This window comes from Oculina patagonica, chromosome 4, assembly GCF_052425735.1.
Source record: "Oculina patagonica isolate OP01 chromosome 4, crgOcupat, whole genome shotgun sequence".
Lineage (NCBI taxonomy): Eukaryota > Metazoa > Cnidaria > Anthozoa > Scleractinia > Oculinidae > Oculina > Oculina patagonica.
The window spans coordinates 14,443,559-14,463,990 of NC_135761.1; the positions used below are offsets into that span (position 1 = coordinate 14,443,559).

The 20,432-nt window shown below is 38.6% G+C and overlaps 1 protein-coding gene across 1 annotated transcript in view; it reads left to right on the plus strand.

The window, feature by feature from the left end:
- The window catches only part of LOC144649618 (putative ATP-dependent RNA helicase DDX27), a 25,813-nt gene continuing 5,381 nt past the window's right edge, over positions 1–20,432 (plus strand). Inside the window, exons 1-17 of the mRNA XM_078509144.1 lie at positions 1–114; positions 186–332; positions 534–593; positions 4,425–4,545; positions 6,864–6,928; positions 7,064–7,159; positions 7,680–7,785; positions 8,728–8,840; positions 12,824–12,884; positions 13,919–14,069; positions 14,887–14,986; positions 15,478–15,619; positions 16,839–16,975; positions 17,754–17,852; positions 18,415–18,497; positions 19,468–19,562; positions 20,076–20,161. Coding sequence (XP_078365270.1) covers positions 22–114; positions 186–332; positions 534–593; positions 4,425–4,545; positions 6,864–6,928; positions 7,064–7,159; positions 7,680–7,785; positions 8,728–8,840; positions 12,824–12,884; positions 13,919–14,069; positions 14,887–14,986; positions 15,478–15,619; positions 16,839–16,975; positions 17,754–17,852; positions 18,415–18,497; positions 19,468–19,562; positions 20,076–20,161 — 1,755 coding nt within the window. The 5' untranslated portion in view covers positions 1–21. The remainder of the gene's footprint in view (positions 115–185; positions 333–533; positions 594–4,424; positions 4,546–6,863; positions 6,929–7,063; positions 7,160–7,679; positions 7,786–8,727; positions 8,841–12,823; positions 12,885–13,918; positions 14,070–14,886; positions 14,987–15,477; positions 15,620–16,838; positions 16,976–17,753; positions 17,853–18,414; positions 18,498–19,467; positions 19,563–20,075; positions 20,162–20,432) is intronic.

Here is a 20,432-nt window from a genome sequence, read left to right on the forward strand (position 1 = left end):
GTACAGCGGTACAAATCCAACATGGCGTCTCTTCCTTTCGTTGGAACTCTAGATTCAGATGACGATGTGGACCAGTTAGATAACGAAAGTGATAGCGAAGAAGAACTAGATAAGGTATATGGCCATTAAACTAATACACAGTCTAATATTATACCCGTTCCTTACTGATTTCTACTGGTCCGCAGCCTGCCAAGAAAGCAAAAACTAAAAAGAAAGGCAGATCGCTGTTTGAGGATGACTTTCAGTTCTCTTCTGGAGAACCGGAAGGCAGTTTTCAAGACCCGTGGAATCTCGACGCAGCTATCAAGTTTGCAAAGCAAAAACAAGAATCGGTGAGTTGATACATTAAGCCGGGAAGAGCTTGTTGGAGTCATCTTTCTGTTAAATTTAATTTCGCTAGCTGTATGTTATGTTTACAGTGAGCACGTGGTTGCCTTATCACGAGCTAGATGTACTGTTCTGAGATGTTATTTGCTTAATCAAATTATGCTAAATCATTGAACAATAATGGAGGGTTTTGTATTTATTTTCAGAACGTTAATTCGTCAAGTCTTCAGGATAAAATAACAAAGAGAAGAGAAGCAAGGAGGAAGGTATGAATGTTCTTCCAGTTACCGCGGTGCAGGGAGGGGGGCTCAAAATTTTTAGGAAAAGTAAAGACTATCATGAGGAGACTCTCTAAAGCTCCCCACTTCAAGTCACTAGTCAGCCCCCACAGTAAGAAAATTTGCTCCACAGTCCCTGTCTTCCAACACCATCCATACTCTTAGGGGAAAGATTTCCGCAGAGGACCCTACATTAATTATGCATATAAATATTCCATATAATCCTCCACACACGAACGGCAGTCATGAACAGAACGAGAGTTACAAAATTGTATGCATAATTAATGTAGGGTACTCTGCGGAAATCTTGCCCTCTTTAATATTAAATGCAATCTGACCATGTCACACTCAGTCAAGCCCTGTCGAACAATCAGATGTTCAATTTGTGTTTGATTGTTCAAAATATTTGTGAGAGTTCTAGTTAGGTGCCCAGGAGTCCAAAATGTGACACCCACGGGCATTTTTGTCTGATTTTTGGCAACATAGCCATTTGTACTAAATCGAGTACGCTGATTTCGAAAATCAATGTTGCCAAGCTTAATTCTCGCGTTAAGATGATGTTTTGATGCATTTAATTATGACGTCATGGTCCAAATAAGGAATTTTCTTTCCTTTAGCTATTTTAAGCATAATTCATCCAGAAGTTCGTTCAAAACATTATTAGTATACTGTAAAATGATTTTAAGAATTTTCTGATAGTTTTTATATCGTTTCTATGAATATCAAGCCGTCTTGTGGGAATTGACCACGCCCTCTCATAAAAAATCACTTTATCACGGGTATAGTGTTAACATTTTGTTTAAAAATGAATGCGATTCTTGTATTAATAAAAAGTAGTAATTGAATTGCTCCACAAACATCAGCGATGTTTGACATACACCATAACGACTGCTTTTATCCACAAAGAGAGTGGGAAGAAGGGATGGAAGACAAACTTTCGTGACGCTGTTTGCAAGAATAATCCACCTCTATTTGCCAGCCTTTATGAAGTTAAAAGTGCTGCAACTAGCCGCAAAAAGGGAAAGACTTTAAATTTGCATGGAAACCAGAGTATTCTATGTTGTCTAGTCACAGTGTATTAAGGCAGGCGCGAGATAAACATGCAAGCCATATTGTAGCATCTGAGGTATAATGCCGGTGCCACTGTTCCTCGCAGAAATGAACCCCACAAGTGTGAAACAAGTCAATTTTAGAAGGCGTTCTCAGAAGAAAAGGTCAAGTGCCTAGAGTCAGTTTGTTCTTCGATGGCTTCGCCCTGGTGGCAGCATACTAATTATGGTGGCAGCTATTGGCAAACCAAAAAATGCAAATGCTTTCGGTGGGTTTGCGAAATGTTACGTAAACACTGTTTTACGGAAAGGTCCTGGATACCAGAGGATTGATGTGTTACTCGATGGGAGGCACTCCATAAAAGCAACGACAACAAGTCGACGCTCCGAGAACACGGCGCGGCCTGTGAGCAGAGTCATTGAAGTACGTAAGAGAGGTTCAGTTGCGGCCGATGAAGTGGCGAGCATTTTTGGCACTAGGAAACAACAATGCACGGATTCTCTCAGATGAACTTATCTCGCAGGCACTGATTCTGCAATCGTAGTATATCTGATGGTTTTTCATACGAAGTGGATTCTGCTCAGATTCTGGCCTAGATGTAGCCTTTTTGAGATCCAACCAAGAGGAAGCCGATAAGAAGTTTGTTCGTTATGCAGTCAGTCATAGCGGGCATGTCGACCACATAATAGTTTCCACTCGAGGCACAGACTTGCTGTTACTTCTCCTGGCACATCGATCGCGCTAAGCTCCCGTCAACAGTGTGGATATGGGCAGGAACTTCAGAGAATCTAACGTAAATAACTTTAGAGGATGTCTGAGCAAATCTTTCTAATAACTCGTCAAGTTCATTGTTACCATCTCACACCATCACCGGCTGTAACAGCACCTCTTTCATCTGTGGAGAGTTATCACAGAAAAATTTGTTCTTCTCTTCTCGGTCGGCGAAGATGTCCTCAAAGCTGACACCACTACCTCCGCAGAAAACGTTTATTTGTTGAATGTATGAAATCCGATCTGACCACTGGCTATATATGTGCCTCTTCGCTATAAATTTAGATAAACGCATGCCATGTGCACTGGGCTGTGTGGATGCACCAAGACCGACGCTAATTGCTATATCAACCTGCGCTAAAGCGCTTTAAAGAAACTTGTTTAAAAAGCAATATTAGTTCAGTCTTTTTAAAAAAGTTCAGAAGATATATTAAAAATATTTACCGATACTGATTAAAAATATTATAGACAGATTTAAACCTGAAAGCAAGGAGCAATGTTATGATCATTTTAAATTCGTTAACTTTACATGCGTTCAACCAAAGTCTTTATCATTGTGAAATAAGTTAGATTCAGCAATATACAAGACAATCAATAAAGTTTTATCTCTAACTAAAACAACGATGATATATTACAACATTAACTATAATGTTATTTTCATTTAGTTTACCACAAAACTTAAACGAAATGCTGAAACAAGTGAAACTCTATATATGAAAATTGTAATGGCGTCTCTTGATGCTCGCTAGCTCTTAGCTTCAGCGTGGCACGACGACCATATTTTTCTTTCTTATTGCAACTATAGCGATTTGTTAATACAAATATCGCATTTGTTCTTTGACAAAATAACAAAACTACACCCGTGATAAGGTTCCCGCGATATGGTGAATTTTGTTTAAGAGGGCGTGGTCAATTGTCACTGAAGGGCTTGATTTTCACAGAAACAGCGTAAAAACTCTCAGAAAATTCTTGAAATCATTTTTAAAGCACACTAACAATGCTTTAATTGAATTTCTGGATGTATTATGCTTAAAATAGCTAAAGGAAAGAAAATTCCTTATTTGGACCATGACGTCATAATTAAATGCATCAAAACATCATCTTAACGTGAGAATTAAGCTTGGCAACATTGATTTTCGAAATCAGCGTACTCGATTTAGTACAAATGGCTATGTTGCCAAAAATCAGACAAAAATGCCCGTGGGTGTCACATTTTGGACTCCTGGGCACCTGACTATTCTGTTGTGTTGATTTTCGAACTCAATCGAACCTAACCCTGTAAGTGGGTTTGATTTTAAAAGTTCATCCACTTTAATAGTTCTATTGGTAATACCCTGCCTGATAATACGTTTACTGTAAAGGTCTCCACACACATGGGGACATGTGGCAGGGACATGTGGCAGGGACATGTCACAGGGACATGTCGCAGGGACATGTTGCAGTGGCATGTAGCAGTGACAAAATCATGTGTTGTTCAAACTAAGGGGATATACAGCTGGGACAATCACATGTAGCAGCAACAAAATCACAATGCATACACGCAAGAAAAAAGTAGCAGAGACATGTTCTAGGGACATGTCGCAGTGACACGTCCCTCGTGTGTGCTGATTATTTTTGGCTGCCCAACACGAACTTTGAAGCTGTTTTGTTCCTGCGACATGTTGCACGGAGTTCAACTACAAAATGTTGTAAAAATCTGTGTTGCACGTGCCAAAAAGTAACAGCACACAGGAGGGGATGTGTCGCTGCGACATGTCCCTGGGGCATGCCCCTGCTACAGTTATTTGTGTGTGTACACATTTTGATTTTGTTGCTGTTGTACCTGCTTCACGTCTCTGCTACATGCCCCCTCAGTGTGAACAACATCTGATGATTTTGTCACTGCTACATGTTGCTGCGACATATCCCTACGTCTTGTCCCCGTGTGTGCGGCGACCTTAATATTTATGTATTTTTGCTTTAACAATGATGACATTTTTTTAACACCTACTTTTGTAGAAGAAATCTGATAAGGAAAATGACCAGAAGTCAGCTGAGGCTGAAGAGGAAGAAATATGTAAAACTGAGGACGAAGATGAAAAGCTGGACTCAGCAAAAGAAGATGACATAGCGAACAATGGTTAGTTGTCAACAAAATTTTTGCAAAGTTTGCTCTAACAGAGTTTGCTTCAGGCTGGTGTTTACATTTTGTACATGTGGTAACTCTGGTTGGCCATCTGGGAAATCCTTTAGTGTATCGAGAGGTGCAGTGGCATGAGCAGGAGGGCATTTTGCGTGCGCATGCGTGCAACCGCTGTACAAAGACCGCGTGATCTTGGGAATAAAAATGGCGCGGAAGATTCAAACTTTGTTTTTTTATACTGTTTATCGTCACATAATTTAATATCGACGTAAATTTCGCTAAGAAAAAGTGTTTTGTGTGTAGCAAGGCTCTTATAAAGCAGATTTTCTGGCCTGCTTCGGGATCGTTGTTGCAAATAATGGGAAAATATGTGGGACAGGTAGGAAAGCCTTCACCGACAAAAATCAAACAGGCCGTAAAAAGAGGAAAACATTTATCCGTGTGCTGGAGTGTGATATATTAGGATCAAAACTTCACATCAAATCAATTGCTGTAATACAGGCAGAGTGCGAGCAATATTATAGCTTGTCGGGAGATTTTTTGCCTAAAGGGACGGCCACCAAAGAAAAGGGTTTTCCCTGAGGGGAAAGACATGTTTGGGTGTTCTGCACATGATAATGCAGCTCACTGATGACTCTAAAGCAAAGCCAACTTGCCCTCGAATGGCCAACAAGGTTTCCTGGAACAAGAACTGCAGTTCTTTACATCACATTTAGGCGACACAGAAGTAAGACACATGTTAAAACAGTCGTTATAACAGAACGAACATCAATCTTAAAGAAATAAACGTTGAATGAAAAATTGAAAATAACATTGTTTATAGTAAAAATTATTTCTTAAGACATTTTATACAGCAGTTATTAGAACGTTTCTGAAAAATATATATATCGCTTGTTCGTTTCATGCTATTTTTTGACTGGTGATCAAGGCTAGATTTTGATAAAGGAGCCAAAAATGTACTAATTAACATAGTAAAATGTAAACAAATAGTCTACCAGCAAAGAATTACCATAACACTTTAAAATTAAGACCGATCGCAGTAATTCTTTTCTTGTTCAACAGAATAATTGTGGTATCATTGAAATGTGAAGTTATTTTGACCAATGCTCACGTTTAAGGAAATAATCACAAACGATAGTTTCTCTGTTAGGATAAACCAGCGAGAACGTACGTTAAAGAAAGCTAAAAATTTCCACAATTGACCATTTTTTAACGCTACCTTCGCAGCATTAGACGATAGTTTAAGTATTTCAGGCTCCATATATCATCGGTAGACGCTGGAGATCAAGGCTAGATTTTGAGATTTTTGCATTGTGAGAACGACTAAATTGTAGTTTTATGACAAATCTGAACAAAATCATGACCACTCGCTCAAACCCGGGATACTTGATTATAACATCGTATAGTTAAAACTGCTGTTTTATACTTTAGTACTAAGTAGCCGTAGCGCTTTGTCCGTTTAGATCTTCCGGCTATTAAAAACATGGGCAAGGTATTTAGGTTCTCGACATTCGGTCGCCATTTTGTCCACGTGCAATGTTTAATACACATAGCCAAAGTCGATCAGATAAACAGCACGCCGACACCAAACTTTGCTTGTTGTTGTCAGAAGATAAAGCAAGGACTCTTAGTATTGTATACAGCAAGTAAAACTTAAAACACGTTTCATTTTGAGCTAGAAATTAGGCCATAAATTGTGGAAAATATGTAAACAATCGATAGCAGAACTTCTCTGTCGTGCGCACTAGTCCATATCGACGCATGCGCACGCAAAATGCCCTCCTGCTAGTGGCATGATGGTTAGTGCGCTGGTACCGCTGGTCTCCGGATCAAGTGGTCTGGGTTTGAGCTCTGGCCAGGGTCACTGTGTTGTGTTCTTTGGCAAGACACTTTAAATACTTTCACAGTGCATCTCTCCACCCAGGGATCTAGTGAATTTAGTGCTAGGTGAGGGTCACCCTGTGATGGACTAGCATCCCATCCAGTCGGTAGTAGTAAGACTCTAGTCACTTCATGCTACGGAAACCAGGATTACATGTATATGTTGTGGTTCAATTTTATATTTGGTTTCAAATTTTTCAAACCAGTTTAATTTTTATTTTTCATTGTCTTATGTTCATTATCATAACTGAAAACAAAGGGAGATAAAAATCAAACTGGTTTGAAAATTTTTAAACCAAAGATAAAATTAAACCACAACATATATAACCTTTGGCTTGATGGGCCACTAGGCTCAAATGCAGTCTTAACCTTTAATGTTTCTAATGAACTGTCTAATAATGAAATGTTTTCGTTTGTTTGTTTGTTTCGTGCAGCAAACCCCATCTTACCTTCTGATGAACAAGAAAGCAGTTCTGAGGATGATGATGTCACTGACAAGGTTCAGTTAGAATTGTTTTAATTTTGTTTGTGACTTGCAGTTATAGTAATCATTCAGTTCTTTTTAAAATATTGTCATATTTTTTATTGTAGAGCCCTTTACATAATTTCAATATTATGTTTGTTTTGGTTACAGATAACAGAAAAGAAGAAGAAATTCTTTGAAGAACCTCCTCCACAAGTGATGCATCAAACTTTCACTACAATGAACCTATCAAGACCTTTACTCAAGGTACATGTATTGTTCGACAACAAATGATTGTGAAGTGCATTGAACGCTAGTTACCTCTACATTTGTGACAGTAAACATACATTCATGTATAAACTGGAGGTACATTGTGTATAATTATGTAATTTTGACAGTTAAGTCTGTTATATTATTAAAAGTTTTGGATATTTTTTCTTTGCTCTTACTGGTTCTTCTGTATCTTTTGATATACCTGTAGTACACTGTACATTGTGCTGTGATTGGTCAATTTTATTGGATGCCGACTTGTTTTCTACCTTCTCATGCATAATTTTTTTGACTAAAAGTGTTTTCTTTCTACAGAGTGAGAGAAAAATTTAGTACACTGTATAAAAACATTTAAATAACTTTGTTCTCGTATGGTAAGAGATACAAAATGTACAATTCCTCATCCTTCATCTAGATTTCCGTCATGCCCCAATCACTTCCCTGCAAGCATAATGTGCACATACAGTCTGTACTTATTTTATGTTCTCAAGTTTGTGTCCTTTGTTTGTTTCAAAAGGCAATAAATGAATTGGGATTCAGCCATCCCACTCCAATCCAGGCTTCCACTGTTCCTGTAGCTCTGATGGGTAAAGACATCTGTGCATGTGCTGCGACAGGAACAGGTCTGTAAATTCACAGTCTATACAAGTCATGTACATGTACATGAGGAACGGGGATGGTGCAGTGGTGAGAGCACTCAACTCCCACCAATGTTTTATTTTTATTTATTTACATGACTGTAATGTACAGTATACACAGCAGTACTGTAGCTATTTGAATAATTTCAACACATTAAATTAGAAATAAGGTACTACATGTAGATATTTAAAACTTGTTATTCTTTGTGGCTTTTGGGGGTTTGTTCTGCAGTTGTCGTGTTCTTGGATGCATCAGTATTTTTTTCAAAAACAAAAGAATACCACAAGATGAAAATGTTTTTGCTAATGATAAATGCTTCAAGATGAAAATGCACTTTACAGTGCCAACAGTCCATCAACATACAGAAAAGGTATAATTATTCTAGCATTCAGGCAGTTTTGTGCAACGACTAGAACAGATTGAAAACATTCCACAAAGTACTTGTAAGGTAAAGCCTGCTGTCGAGCCAAGTGGCTCATCAGGCCGGAGCTTATCCTGGTTTCTGTAGCATTAACGGCTAGGAGTATTGCTACTCCCCCCTGGATGGGATGCTAGTCCATCGCAGGGTTACCCCCCAGCAGTAAATTCACCAGTACCCATTGATACACCTGGCTAGAGAGAGGCACTATGAGAGTAAAGTGTTTTGCCTAAGAACCCAAAACAATGACCCCGGCCAGGCCTCGAACCCGGACCGCTCGATCCGGAGTCCGGCGCACTAACCATTAGGCAATCGCGCCTCCCACAAAGTACCTGTACATGTATTATATTTGTTAAATGAAAAAATACATGTTCAAGTACATTTGAGTAATATTTTAATGAAACTTTTGTGTATGCATGCAATCTTAAACAACTGGCGTAAAAAAATAAATAATATTATTTTGTGTGGATCAAACTTAGCATTGGTACTGTTTCTACATAACTTGTAGGTAAGACAGCTGCATATATGCTTCCGATATTGGAGCGACTTATTTACCGACCACAACAGGCTTCAGTAACAAGAGTTCTTATTCTAACTCCCACCAGAGAACTTGCTATTCAGGTAATGATTGTATAATACAAATAATTGCATAACTAACAGTCATGTCATTTATATGTTACAGGTCAAAATTAGCTTTAGGTCAAATTTTTCTACCTAGGTTAATAGTCGAAACTCCTTGTTTTTTGTATTTCTTGGAGCTCTGTTTGAGCAAAATGGAGCTGCACTAAGAGGCATTTTGTCAAACAAAAGCCACTACGAAGAAACAAGGAGTTTCGAGTATTAAATTTTCCTGCCAAACTTCAGGCTGAGCTCTTTGACGTCACACATACATTACCAGCTCCAAGATGGCGGCGTCCAGTTGTCGAGTTCTGGATAAGATTTCGTAGGGTAATGGCCATTCTGGAGTGAACTTCTCCTTTAAGGTATCAGTGTACTCCAAATGACCATCATGCGTTGGAGCTGCCTTACCGTCTGGTAATTTATGCAAACTCCAGCAAAGTATATATTTTCTCTACGGAGATATATGTATTTTTAGTAAAAATATTAATGTTATCCAAAAAGAGCGTGTTTTTTCCAGAAGTACCGAGGCTCATAAATCGGGTTCGTTTCCGGACAAATTTGAGTGGGAAAAAGCGATTCGCATCGCTATGTGTTCTTCACACATTTCTCTAAGAAACTGTGTCGGGGAATATTGATTACTTGTCTGGTTTGTTTTTGACGCGTAGTTAAACTTTCAGAGTGTAAGCAACAACTATTCTCTGCGTTAAAACAGCCATAACTTTTGAAAGAGGAAAAAAGTTAAAATTCGCCGACACAGTTTTGTTGCTCAATTATCGGGCAACATTCTTGCCAAATTTCAGCGAAAATTGTTGAAACCCCATTGAAAACGACCTTAAAATGTGCACCTCTCTCTTCGAAAATTTGTTTACGAGATACGAAAGAAAATGTATTTTGGGGCGTACTTCCGCTTTAATGAGATTAATTACACAAGAAGGTGATCACATGTTGAGCGATAGAATGAAAGTTTATTTGACTTTAACAATAGAACTTGTTCAAAGCATTGTCAAATGTTGCTTCTGGCCGGAAACAGTCTGTTGCATAATTTTATTTCTACCGCTCGCTTTATAACAATTTTCGTCTCACTGCAACAGTTTTAGAAATGTTAAATCTAAAACAACAAAAACGTGGAGTCGCAAGCATCCTAAAGGTCCTAAAGTAAGCCGAGGAACTGGTCATGATGCCGGGTCGTGGCGTTACCTCTTCAAGCGGCGAAAAATAATTCGCTGTCGCTATCTACTAGTGCATCTGCCAAATCTTTAGTCTTTTCCTGTTGTTGCAGCATTTTTTGAACGTGAGAAAGGAATGGGAAAATGTTTCTTCTTTCACCTCCGAAAAACTTTTGCCAGCGCAAACCATCCTAAACATCTCGTCGAAAACCAAGAACTGTGATAATCACGCAACGGTAGATCGCCACGCTTCTTTAGACAACCTGTTGACAGCTATCAATATCAAATAATTAATGGCAAGAAAAGTTTTTCGTTCATAACTTTGTGTAGAGTCAATCTTTTTCCGTGCTCTTTTTTTTAAATGAAAGGTCTTAGTGAGATCTACCCGAAAATACCAAAATATATTTTTCTTTAAAATGGTTAATTTTGGGGTACACTGATACCTTAATACATGTAAGTAGAAAATTAACACTTCCCCTCCCTCACTTTCTCTGAACCCCCCTTTTCACCATCCTTACTTACCCTCCCCTTCCATGTGCTGTTTAACAACCCCACCAAGTAGTATCATCTAATTCTTTTTTGTTTTTACTAACCTGCACTGGATTTGAACTCTCGGCCTTCAGATTTGCTGTCCGACCCCTTATCCACTTCGCCGCATAGGAAATGTTGGGTGACCCACTATTTTTTTAAAAATATATGACTCCAATCGAAACCCTAATACCCAAATAATTACCATAAATTTTACCTAGGTTGGAAAAAATAACCTAGGTTAAAAAAAATTAACCTGAATTTAAATTTGACTTGTAACATATGTGATTCCAGGAAATAGCCATACATGTATCTCTCCCAGAGAAGGAGTTTTGGTTTCAACTCACTTCTCCCTCCTTCTTAAAATATAAGTTTAGCTTCATGACATTGCCCAAAAAAACTCAAAAACTGTAGGTTTTAAAACCACCTTTGCCTTGTGGTCGGTATGGATGTTTCTTGGAACTATACAGTAAACTGCTCATACGTAATAAGAACATTTTTTAAAAATATAGATTACTTCATAGAAAGTGCGACGTACGGATTTTCATTCACGAGTTGCAAAACTTTGGAAAAACGAACGAGTGAGCGAAGCGAACAAGTGAGTTTTCCAAAGTTTTGCAACGAGTGAATAAAAATCCGTACAAAGCACTTTCTATGCTGTAATTTGTTTATTATATATATAACGAGAATTCAAGCATTGTAAAGTTTACGCGATTTTTCATGTTAAGTAATACATAAATCTTTGACATATTACAGTTTGACCTAGCGGGAGGAAAAACAAAGCAGGCAAATGCACATCGCTTTTCAAGCGAAACCACTTTTAATCAAATAAGAAAAATTACTGCCGACAAAATCTTCTGCAAAAACTTTATTTAATTAAACACATTGCGTTACTTTTTGAAAGCAAAAGTTTTGGTAACGCATCGAGGAAGCGTCGCCACAAGCGAATCAACTAAACACGCAGGCGAATTTTCAACAAAATTGCGATATTACACACAAGGAGTCGGTTAATTAGGCAATAATTGCGACGCAAATCCACATTCAAAAATGCAATCTACTTTACCATGGTGTTCCCGAGGGTGCTAGTGCTTGAATATTCTTAGAAAGTCCGCGAATGTGTTGTAAGTTTTGAAGAAATTCTTGTCTTCGCTTTCACTTATCGACACTTCGCTTGTCTTCGCTCCGCCTTTGAAGAATGATTTTTATCGTTATAATCTCATTACCGTATTCTTTCGGTTTTGCTTAGCGAGTTCCTGTTTGCTTGCCTTTCCATAAAGTACTCTAAAGACAAAGTTTTTTAAAGGAACAAACCGTGTAGCCATATTTTCAAAGCATAAACTGCCGTAGGGAACAAACTTGCCGCTCGCTGTTTGCTCAACCTCGTTGGAAACCATTTGAGTTCTCGTGCTTTGATTGGTTGGGTCGTTCCACTCTAGATGCTGATTGGTTATATTTTTCACATGTGAAAAAAGCTATACGCGAAGCTGATTGGACGTATCGCTTTTCTCACATGTGAAATATAGCAAATATAGAAATCTATTTGGGAGATTTATTGCCCAAAATTCTCGCTATATATGTGATAAATACTATTATGAATTGCAGAAAATAATACAATTAACTTTGTAGAAAATTAAATTGTGGTTCAAAGACCATGCAAGATGCTGGTAAATTAGGAGAAAGCACTGAAAATTACATTCCAAAGAATTCAATTGCATGCACATTGGTCTTGAAAGGGAGAAATGTTGACTTTAAAGAAAATAAATTTTATATAATATGTTTTGGACTGTAATCATTTAGAGTGCCTACTAGAACAATAAGTAGGTAGGTTAAGTCTGCATTTGAGCCTTGTGGCCCATCAGGCCAGAACTTATCCCAGTTTTTGTAGCATGAAGTGACTAGGAGTATTTCTACTCCCCCCTGGATGGGATGCTAGTCCATCTCAGGTTTACACCCCTCCAAGCATTAAATTCACTGGTAACCATTTATACACCTGGGTGGAGAGAGGTACTGTGAGAGTAAAGTGTCTTGCCCAAGAATACAGCACAATGACACCAGCCAGGGCTCAAACCCATACTGCTCAATACAGAGTCAAGCGCACTTACTATAATGCCACGGCACTTCTCACTTTTTTGTACTGGCCTTCATTTTATATGTCAGGGTGATATTCATCTAGGCTGTGTTTTGCTGACTTTTCACTCACATGGTGACACATTCATGCTTTGATTGACAGAATTACTCTGAGCATACATGTATTCAAGCTTTTAAAAGTGACATTCCTTTTCTTTGCAGGTTCATTCTGTAACCAAAACATTGTCCAAGCACACCAACATTCAAGTATGCCTGGCTACAGGTTAGTTTTTGTACTTACACTAGAAGTTGACCTTATGATTTAATTTGCAAATTTGTTGAGCACGGAGGTGTAGAATAATTATTAGTTTTTAGTCAAATTCAAGGATAAGAACAAGATATACATATTCATGTACATCAGTAAGTTGAGCAGAGATTTGTTGGCCTGCCCATGAAAAACACTCTTAAATTCTTATCAGTCTGCACTTCGGCCTTAGCTTGTGGCCCATCAGGGTGGAGTTTATCCCAGTTAGAATTAGCAACTTCTTCTTTTACTTTTCCCTGGGTTGGATGCTAGCTAGTCCCCAGGGGGGTACTCTGGCTTGTAAATGACGGGGATGATCGAAGGATTTTTTTGGGTTTGAAATTTTCGATTCTGGGATTTTTTTGGGTAAGAAGATTTAGCAAGTATTTTTTTGGGTGACTTGATTCAAATAGGGGATCTTTAAGGGTATTAATAACAAACTAAAGTGCTTTTGCACGGCCTTGGCGTATTTATGGTATGATGAATTATCAAACGCGAGTGTTATTGCCCCTCCTGGCAATTTTAGGGGTAATTTGACAAGGGATTTTTTTAGGGGTAATTTTTGGTCCAGGGATTTTTTTGGGTAATGTCGGAAGACTAAGGGATTTTTTTGGGTCCTGAGTTTTGCCTTCATTCGATCAACCCCGTCATTTACAAGTCAGAATACCCCCCCCTGGGAGCTAGTCCATTGCAAGGCTACACACAAAATTCTATTCACCAATACCCATTTTTGCTATGGGTAGAGAGACTTTGAGAACACAACACAGCTTGAACCTGGACCACTCGATCAAGAGGCCAACAAATGTGGCTTTTCATACTTTCAAATGCATCTTCAAAATGACTAATTCATTTCATAGCCCACTTTTTTTAAATAATGGCTTCAGAACTCCAACGGCATTGTATTTCTAGTGCCATGCATTTACTAAAAGAAAGCTCTATTGGTGTCTTGAACTAACTTAAATAATGTACATGTTATCCTTGACATTGTTTTTGTGATTTCAAAATGTATCCAGGGGGGTTAGATGGGAAGAGTCAAGAAGCAGCATTACGTAAAGGACCAGACATTGTGATTGCTACTCCTGGCAGACTTGTGGATCACTTGCATAACACTCCATCATTCAGCCTGCAAACTGTGGAGATCATCGTCCTTGATGAGGCTGACAGGTAGAAACAAAATTAATTACATTGATAAAGTGAAACTTAAAAGGATTTGTTGTGGATTGTGATTAATGAAGTCACGTCTGTACCTGCATGGACTTAGTGGTCCATACTGCCGGTAAAAAAATTCATAAGAGTATTGCAACATCTACTGAATGGAATGTTATTCCATAACAAGTTAATTCCACCCAGCATTATGTCCAGTTACTTTATGCTTTTTTACATCTTTATAACACAGACCCCTCAATAAGATGAACACCTGGCATTGGTCTCATCCCTGCTGTTTTTCAGTCATTTCACTTTTACTAAACTCCCTAAGAGATGGACCTCTCTAAGACAGACAGTTGGAGCCAGTCCCAATGGTGTCTGTCTTAGAGAGACTTTACTGTCGCCTGCTAGGACCAGCGCAAAAGCAGGATAAGCATGAAGGAAGGAAACATACAAAAAAAAATACTATAATAATTATACCCTTTTTGCTGTACCCTACTTACTGTACATGTACATGCAAAACCAGACATCATCATTTGGAGTTTCTTTTCCACAGTCTGAGATTGCTATTTCCGTCTTAAGTAGCCACTCCTTTTGCTTTTCCTTTGGTGTAGTACTGAGTATAGTATTATTTGCTTTCAAGATCATGCTTGTTCTGTACATGTATATTTTAATATAATATATTGTTTTTGTGCATACATGAATACATAATTTGTGCAGTCATTTGAGTGGATCAAAATTAAGATAGAGAAGATTGATTACTGAGATCTGATTGTTGAAATAATTAAAATAAAAGAATATTATGTATTTAATTTTTTTTAATTAATATCTGCAGAATGTTAGATGAGAACTTTAAAGACCAGATGGAGGAAATTGTTAAGCTCAGTCCACGTGGAAGACAAACAATGCTGTTTTCAGCAACAATGACAGATGAGGTAAAATGATTAATGTAACTTAAAAGTTATCTATTTATTTTGATTTTGAAACAATAAAATTACATAAATTCACATGCTTTTGTAGTTATTTGCACATGCCTCTGACAACAGAAACAATATATTGAAAATATTTTTTTTTTTTTTTTTTTTTTTTTTTTTTTTTTTTTTTTTTTTTTAAAAAAAAATCCTGAAACAATCAATATACTGTGCCTGGATGTTCTTCTTTAAGGTCATGATTGTGGCCAGGAGAATAGTACGTCTGGACAGCATTTGGCCAATTTTGTTTTTTTGTCAATGCAATGCAATGATACGTTATTTACACATCAACCATTGCATGAAGCAAAAACTCAAAATCGTTGAAACCTATTAAGACCCTCAACTAAGTTTCAGTATTGTTTACACAGGTTGATCTCAGCAAACTGTAGCTATTTTGAAAATTAAAAGAGCTGTTTATACTGGTAATAAATTTTTCGTTTTTGTTTTATTTTTAGGTTGAAGAACTTGTGAGTCTTTCATTGAACCAACCAGTCAGACTGTTTGTGGATAATAACACTGATGTGGCCCAGAACTTAAGACAGGAGTTTGTAAGGATCAGAAGTAACAGAGAAGAGGATCGCTTGGCTATAATCACAGGTACTGCATTGAAGATAAACTGTCGTAATTAAATATTTCATCTTGTGCATACGATCGTCTGGATTAGGGTAATACTAGAAAGGGCTGTGGCTGGAGACTTGAACACCATCTTCTGGAAACCAGAGAATATTGAATTTTTTTTAATTATTGCAATTTTTCTTGGACAATTATGTACAAGGATGAAAGCGACAAAGAGGTTTGTAGAACCCATGTGAAGCAATTTTAGGGTAATACTGGAAAGGGCTGTGGCTGGAGACTTGAACACCATCTTCTGGAAACCAAAGAATATTTTATTTTTTTTTAATTATTGCAATTTTTCTTGGACAATTATGTACAAGGGTGAAAGTGACAAGGAGGTTTGTAGAACCCATGTGAAGCACCAACCCTACAGGCAGACTACAATCACCAGCAAACCCCCTACTCTATGCGGGTCCTTTAACGTCCCCTTCTGTGATAGAGAAGATGCAGGAGATGGGACCTACGGTTTATCATCCTTATCTGAGAAGACTAGAATGTCTAACCAGTATTTTAAAGACCCTTAGTGTTGGTCTGGTCTGGGGCTTGAACCCGAGACCTCCCTCACAGCAGTCTGGCCCTCTACCAACTGAGCCAACCAGTCGACGGTTTTTCCTTACTCAGAAAATGCTATTTATTTGTAGAAATAAATAATTTTATGCCGCTTTTGACGTATGCATCTACCAACTTCCGGTCTGCGGATTACTTCCGGCCATACGGGATATTCTTTATGTGTCCTTATATCTGATAGAATCGGGGCAAGCGTGGTGAATTCTCTTTCGTTACATGTCTTAAACAAGCGACGACAATTTAACACACACATGGTACTTCGAATGAGTAGTCTTTAATTAAGAAGGAGCAAGGATGCATAAATGACTTCCGCTCATGCTGTCATAATATCAGTCATCTGGTTGATCATTCATAAATTATACTAGGTGGATAACTACAGTAAATGCACATGTATGCAGCTCAGTTCAAATAATTTACAATGGAAGAACGCATGTGATCAGGAGTAAGAACACCTGGTTTATGCATGAATCACGAGTCCCTTCATTCCTAACACTGATCAGTATCTAAATGTAAATTCTCAAAATGTCAGCTGGTACAGTTTCACATATTGAGAATTTAGAAAATGTGGAATTGAAAATAAATCTTGTGAGATGGTGGAATTTACATGTGCTTGTTATTACTCCTTTCCTTGCAGCGCTGTGCAGTAGAACCTTCAGTGAACATTGCCTGATATTTCTGCAAACTAAGAACGCAGCTCACAGACTAAGAATCATCTTAGGTCTTTTGGGATTGAATGTCGATGAGCTCCATGGAAACTTGACGCAACTACAGGTGCGTGTGTGGCATTTCCTTCAGGTTACTTAATAATAATAATAATGATTAATAATAAATTATAATTATGCCGCCAAGTTCACTAGCCTGGACGGCAAAGGTGGCATGGCTTGGTTGCCAAACCTTGAGATGCTATATTTACCGCCTTGTGTGGTAAATATAGTGTCATAAACCGAGCTTCTCGATCAATCAGAATGTTCCATTTTTGAATTCACCTTTGGAATTTATACTGATAAATTTTATTATCCATCTTTCGAACAACTGGGGCCTGATGATGTATCAATAACAGCAAAGTAAAGTGTCGCTAATTTATGACCATTTATAGCTAGAAGGGTCTCACTTCTTATCAAAAAAAGTGTGGAAATACCACCAAAGAAGCCTGTGTAGCTGGTGGCTTCATTGGCACACGATAGCAAAGTACATGTACGCAAACGGCTAATGTGGTTTGCATCCCCACCTTTCTATATTTTTGCGGCTTGTGGCGTTTTTATCCCACGCCAACGAAACTGCTGGCTACATAGGCTTACGCCAAAAATATACTTAAAAAACCCCTAAGGTCGATAGTTTCTTGTGATCAAGAGCGATTGTTTTGTCACTATGAGAGAAGCCCCCAGCTTGTGATACAATTGGATAATACGAGTTTTATTATCAGGCAGATTTGCCAGACACCACTTGTTTTTGTGTTTTTGTTGCATTGGTATGGTTAACATTGGCCGGTTAAAAAATATACGCTTTAACTCCCTCTTGTTTTATTATTCTTGTTCCTGTTATAATTTAGAGACTCGAGGCTTTGAGGAAATTCAAAGCTGGTGAAGTTGACATTCTTGTAGCCACAGATTTAGCGTCTAGAGGACTGGATATTCTTGGAGTGAAAACCGTAAGTGTTAGCTGGGAGACACCTTTTTTTCAGTTCAACAGAGAGAGTTTCTGTGCGCGGGGGGGGGGGGAAAAAATAATGCTCAAACGTAAAACTGGATACGTTGTGGGTTAAATTTATTCATGGTTGGAATTTTTTAAACCACTTTGATTTTTTATTTTTTATTTTCCCTTCATTCAGATAACAATAATCAATATAAGACAAAGAAAACTAAAAATCAAACCGGTTTGAAAAATTTTGAACCAAAGAATTTTTTTTAACCACAGCAGATATAAGGTTTATCTCACTCGATAAACGCTATTAAGATGTTCAAGGATGTCACATCTCATTTTCATATTTCAATCTTTTAACTCATTGACTCCGAAACGCGGGGTTAAAACAGTGCGCTAAGGGACCATGGCCTCACTTCCACACTCCAAGGTCCTATTTATCGAGTTGTACAAGTTGAGTTACTTTTATTACTGAAAATAAATCATTTTGTAAAACAGCACTGTTTTGTTTGCTGCTTACTTCACTCAAGTACAAAAGTACACTGTGACCAATAAACAACTTCTTTACACAGGTTATCAATGTCAGTCTTCCACCGACGCTAAAGCAGTACATTCACAGAGTAGGAAGAACGGCTCGGGCAGGGCGCAGTGGAAGGTACGTGTCTATGTTTTGTCTTCATCAAACGCTACAAGCAGACTAGAATGCGTACAGTCGGTTTTTGTTCCAAAAATGCTACGCGCGACCGGGAGAGTTGAAATCATGCAAATGAGGGAAAAACGAGGAAGAAATGGGGGGAGGCATGGGGCGCCCGTTTTATGGGGCAACCGCTCTTCTCGGGACTCGTGGCTTCGCCTCTCGCTACTCGTTTGCATTCCCGTTTTCGCTTCGCGCGCTAGGAAAAGAAAGAGACTGCTCGCATTCTACAAGCAGACAAGCATACTCATTGATTTCAAGAACCTGCTCCTTTTACTGCATGGGGAAACCAGAAGTGGCTAATGTTCCCTAATGTGACCGTACATGTACAACTGTAGCCTGTAAGCAGGTTCTCTTGGTTGTCTTTTCGCAACTCGCCGCTTCCCCGCTCGCACAAAACCCAAACAAGATAGTCTGCTCACTTGCTAGTTCCAATGCGATGACCAAGTACTATTTCCAACACTGAGTCAGGCAATTTTGGGAGACAAGATTTCTTACAGAAAAGTTAAATACACATGTTCGTGTTAGTCAGGCCGAATTCAAGAGTTTAATTTGTGTTTCACTCATACTTGAGCAAGAGAGTATATTTCGAGGCAGCTCAGTTAGTATCCGAATGGCATTTGAGAAGTTGTCCGCGTTTCATCTAGCCTGCGTTGCATGCGCAGGTGTAGTTTTTTCGAGCGTGCTCGAAAAAATTACACCGCCGCCTGCTACTCAGGCAACGTTTCTTCTTTCTCCTAGCCTCAATTAATGCCACTTTCTCGAGTCCTGCCTTTTTTTCCTTTCCCATTTCGTTTACTTATTTAATTTTCACAATCTAAAAAAATCCCAGTTCAGTTTCTCTCAAGCTTCACAAAGAAAACATTGTGAAGCAGCAAGATGTTATTGAGCAAACAGTCGTTTACTTAATTGCGTTCATTCCCATTTGCAGATCTGTGTCACTAGTCGGAGAGAAAGAAAGAAAATTGCTGAAAGAGATTGTAAAATTAGCAAAGACTCCAGTAAAAAGTAGAATAGTCCCTTCAGGTGAGAAGTCAATAGGATTATTAATATTCATTTTGTCCAGTTAACGTGTAGTGTAGTCCAATCCCTGAACTCTCCCTTCCCTGCCTTATATTGGAGCTGAATCCAGGCGCGTTTCTAAAAGTGTTTCCATATATGGTTGTACCCCGTCCGTTTTATTGGCGAAATGGCGCATGCGCATGCAAGTCATCCTGGACTCGACCCTGGACTATCTCTTCTTGGGTTCAGCCCCTGTATAGGGCGGGAAAGGGAGACTTCAGGGGTTGGACTACACGTACGTGTAACATTTATGTAGCCTTCATTTCTTTCACAGCTAGAAAGTAGGGCGTATCTCTAGGTTTTTGTATTTGTTTTTTAATTTCTTGTTCTCTGTTAAATTCGTGCACTTTTAAGTATGTTTAATTTTTTGAGAGTAGTAGAAGTAGTAGTTGCTTTATTAAAAACACGTGATAGGTGGGGGGGATTAAAGTCGTTCTTGGATATCATCTTAAAGAATTCTTTATTTTTACTACCCAGAGGTGATTGATAAGTATAAAAGTAAGATTCAAGGACTCGAGAAGGACTTGAGGGAAATTCTGAAACAAGAAGGCGAAGAAAAAGAGGTATGTATACATAGCTTAGGCATGGCTCATTTTTCTGTCCGTACGCAACAAATGCCGAGTTAACGATAGCCTGTTCCAGGCGTTCGGTTAGGGAGCCTCTCCCCAGCTAACTAAACGCCTGGAACTTCACCTTCACCTGTCCCCTGGCGCCAAGATTGGCATAGGGCCTCCACATGTTCTCTCCAACGATTCCTGTCTTGCGCTGCCGTGCGCACCTCTCTCCAGGACTGCCATCCTGCCTTGGACCTCTCCTTTTCTACTGTGCGCCGCC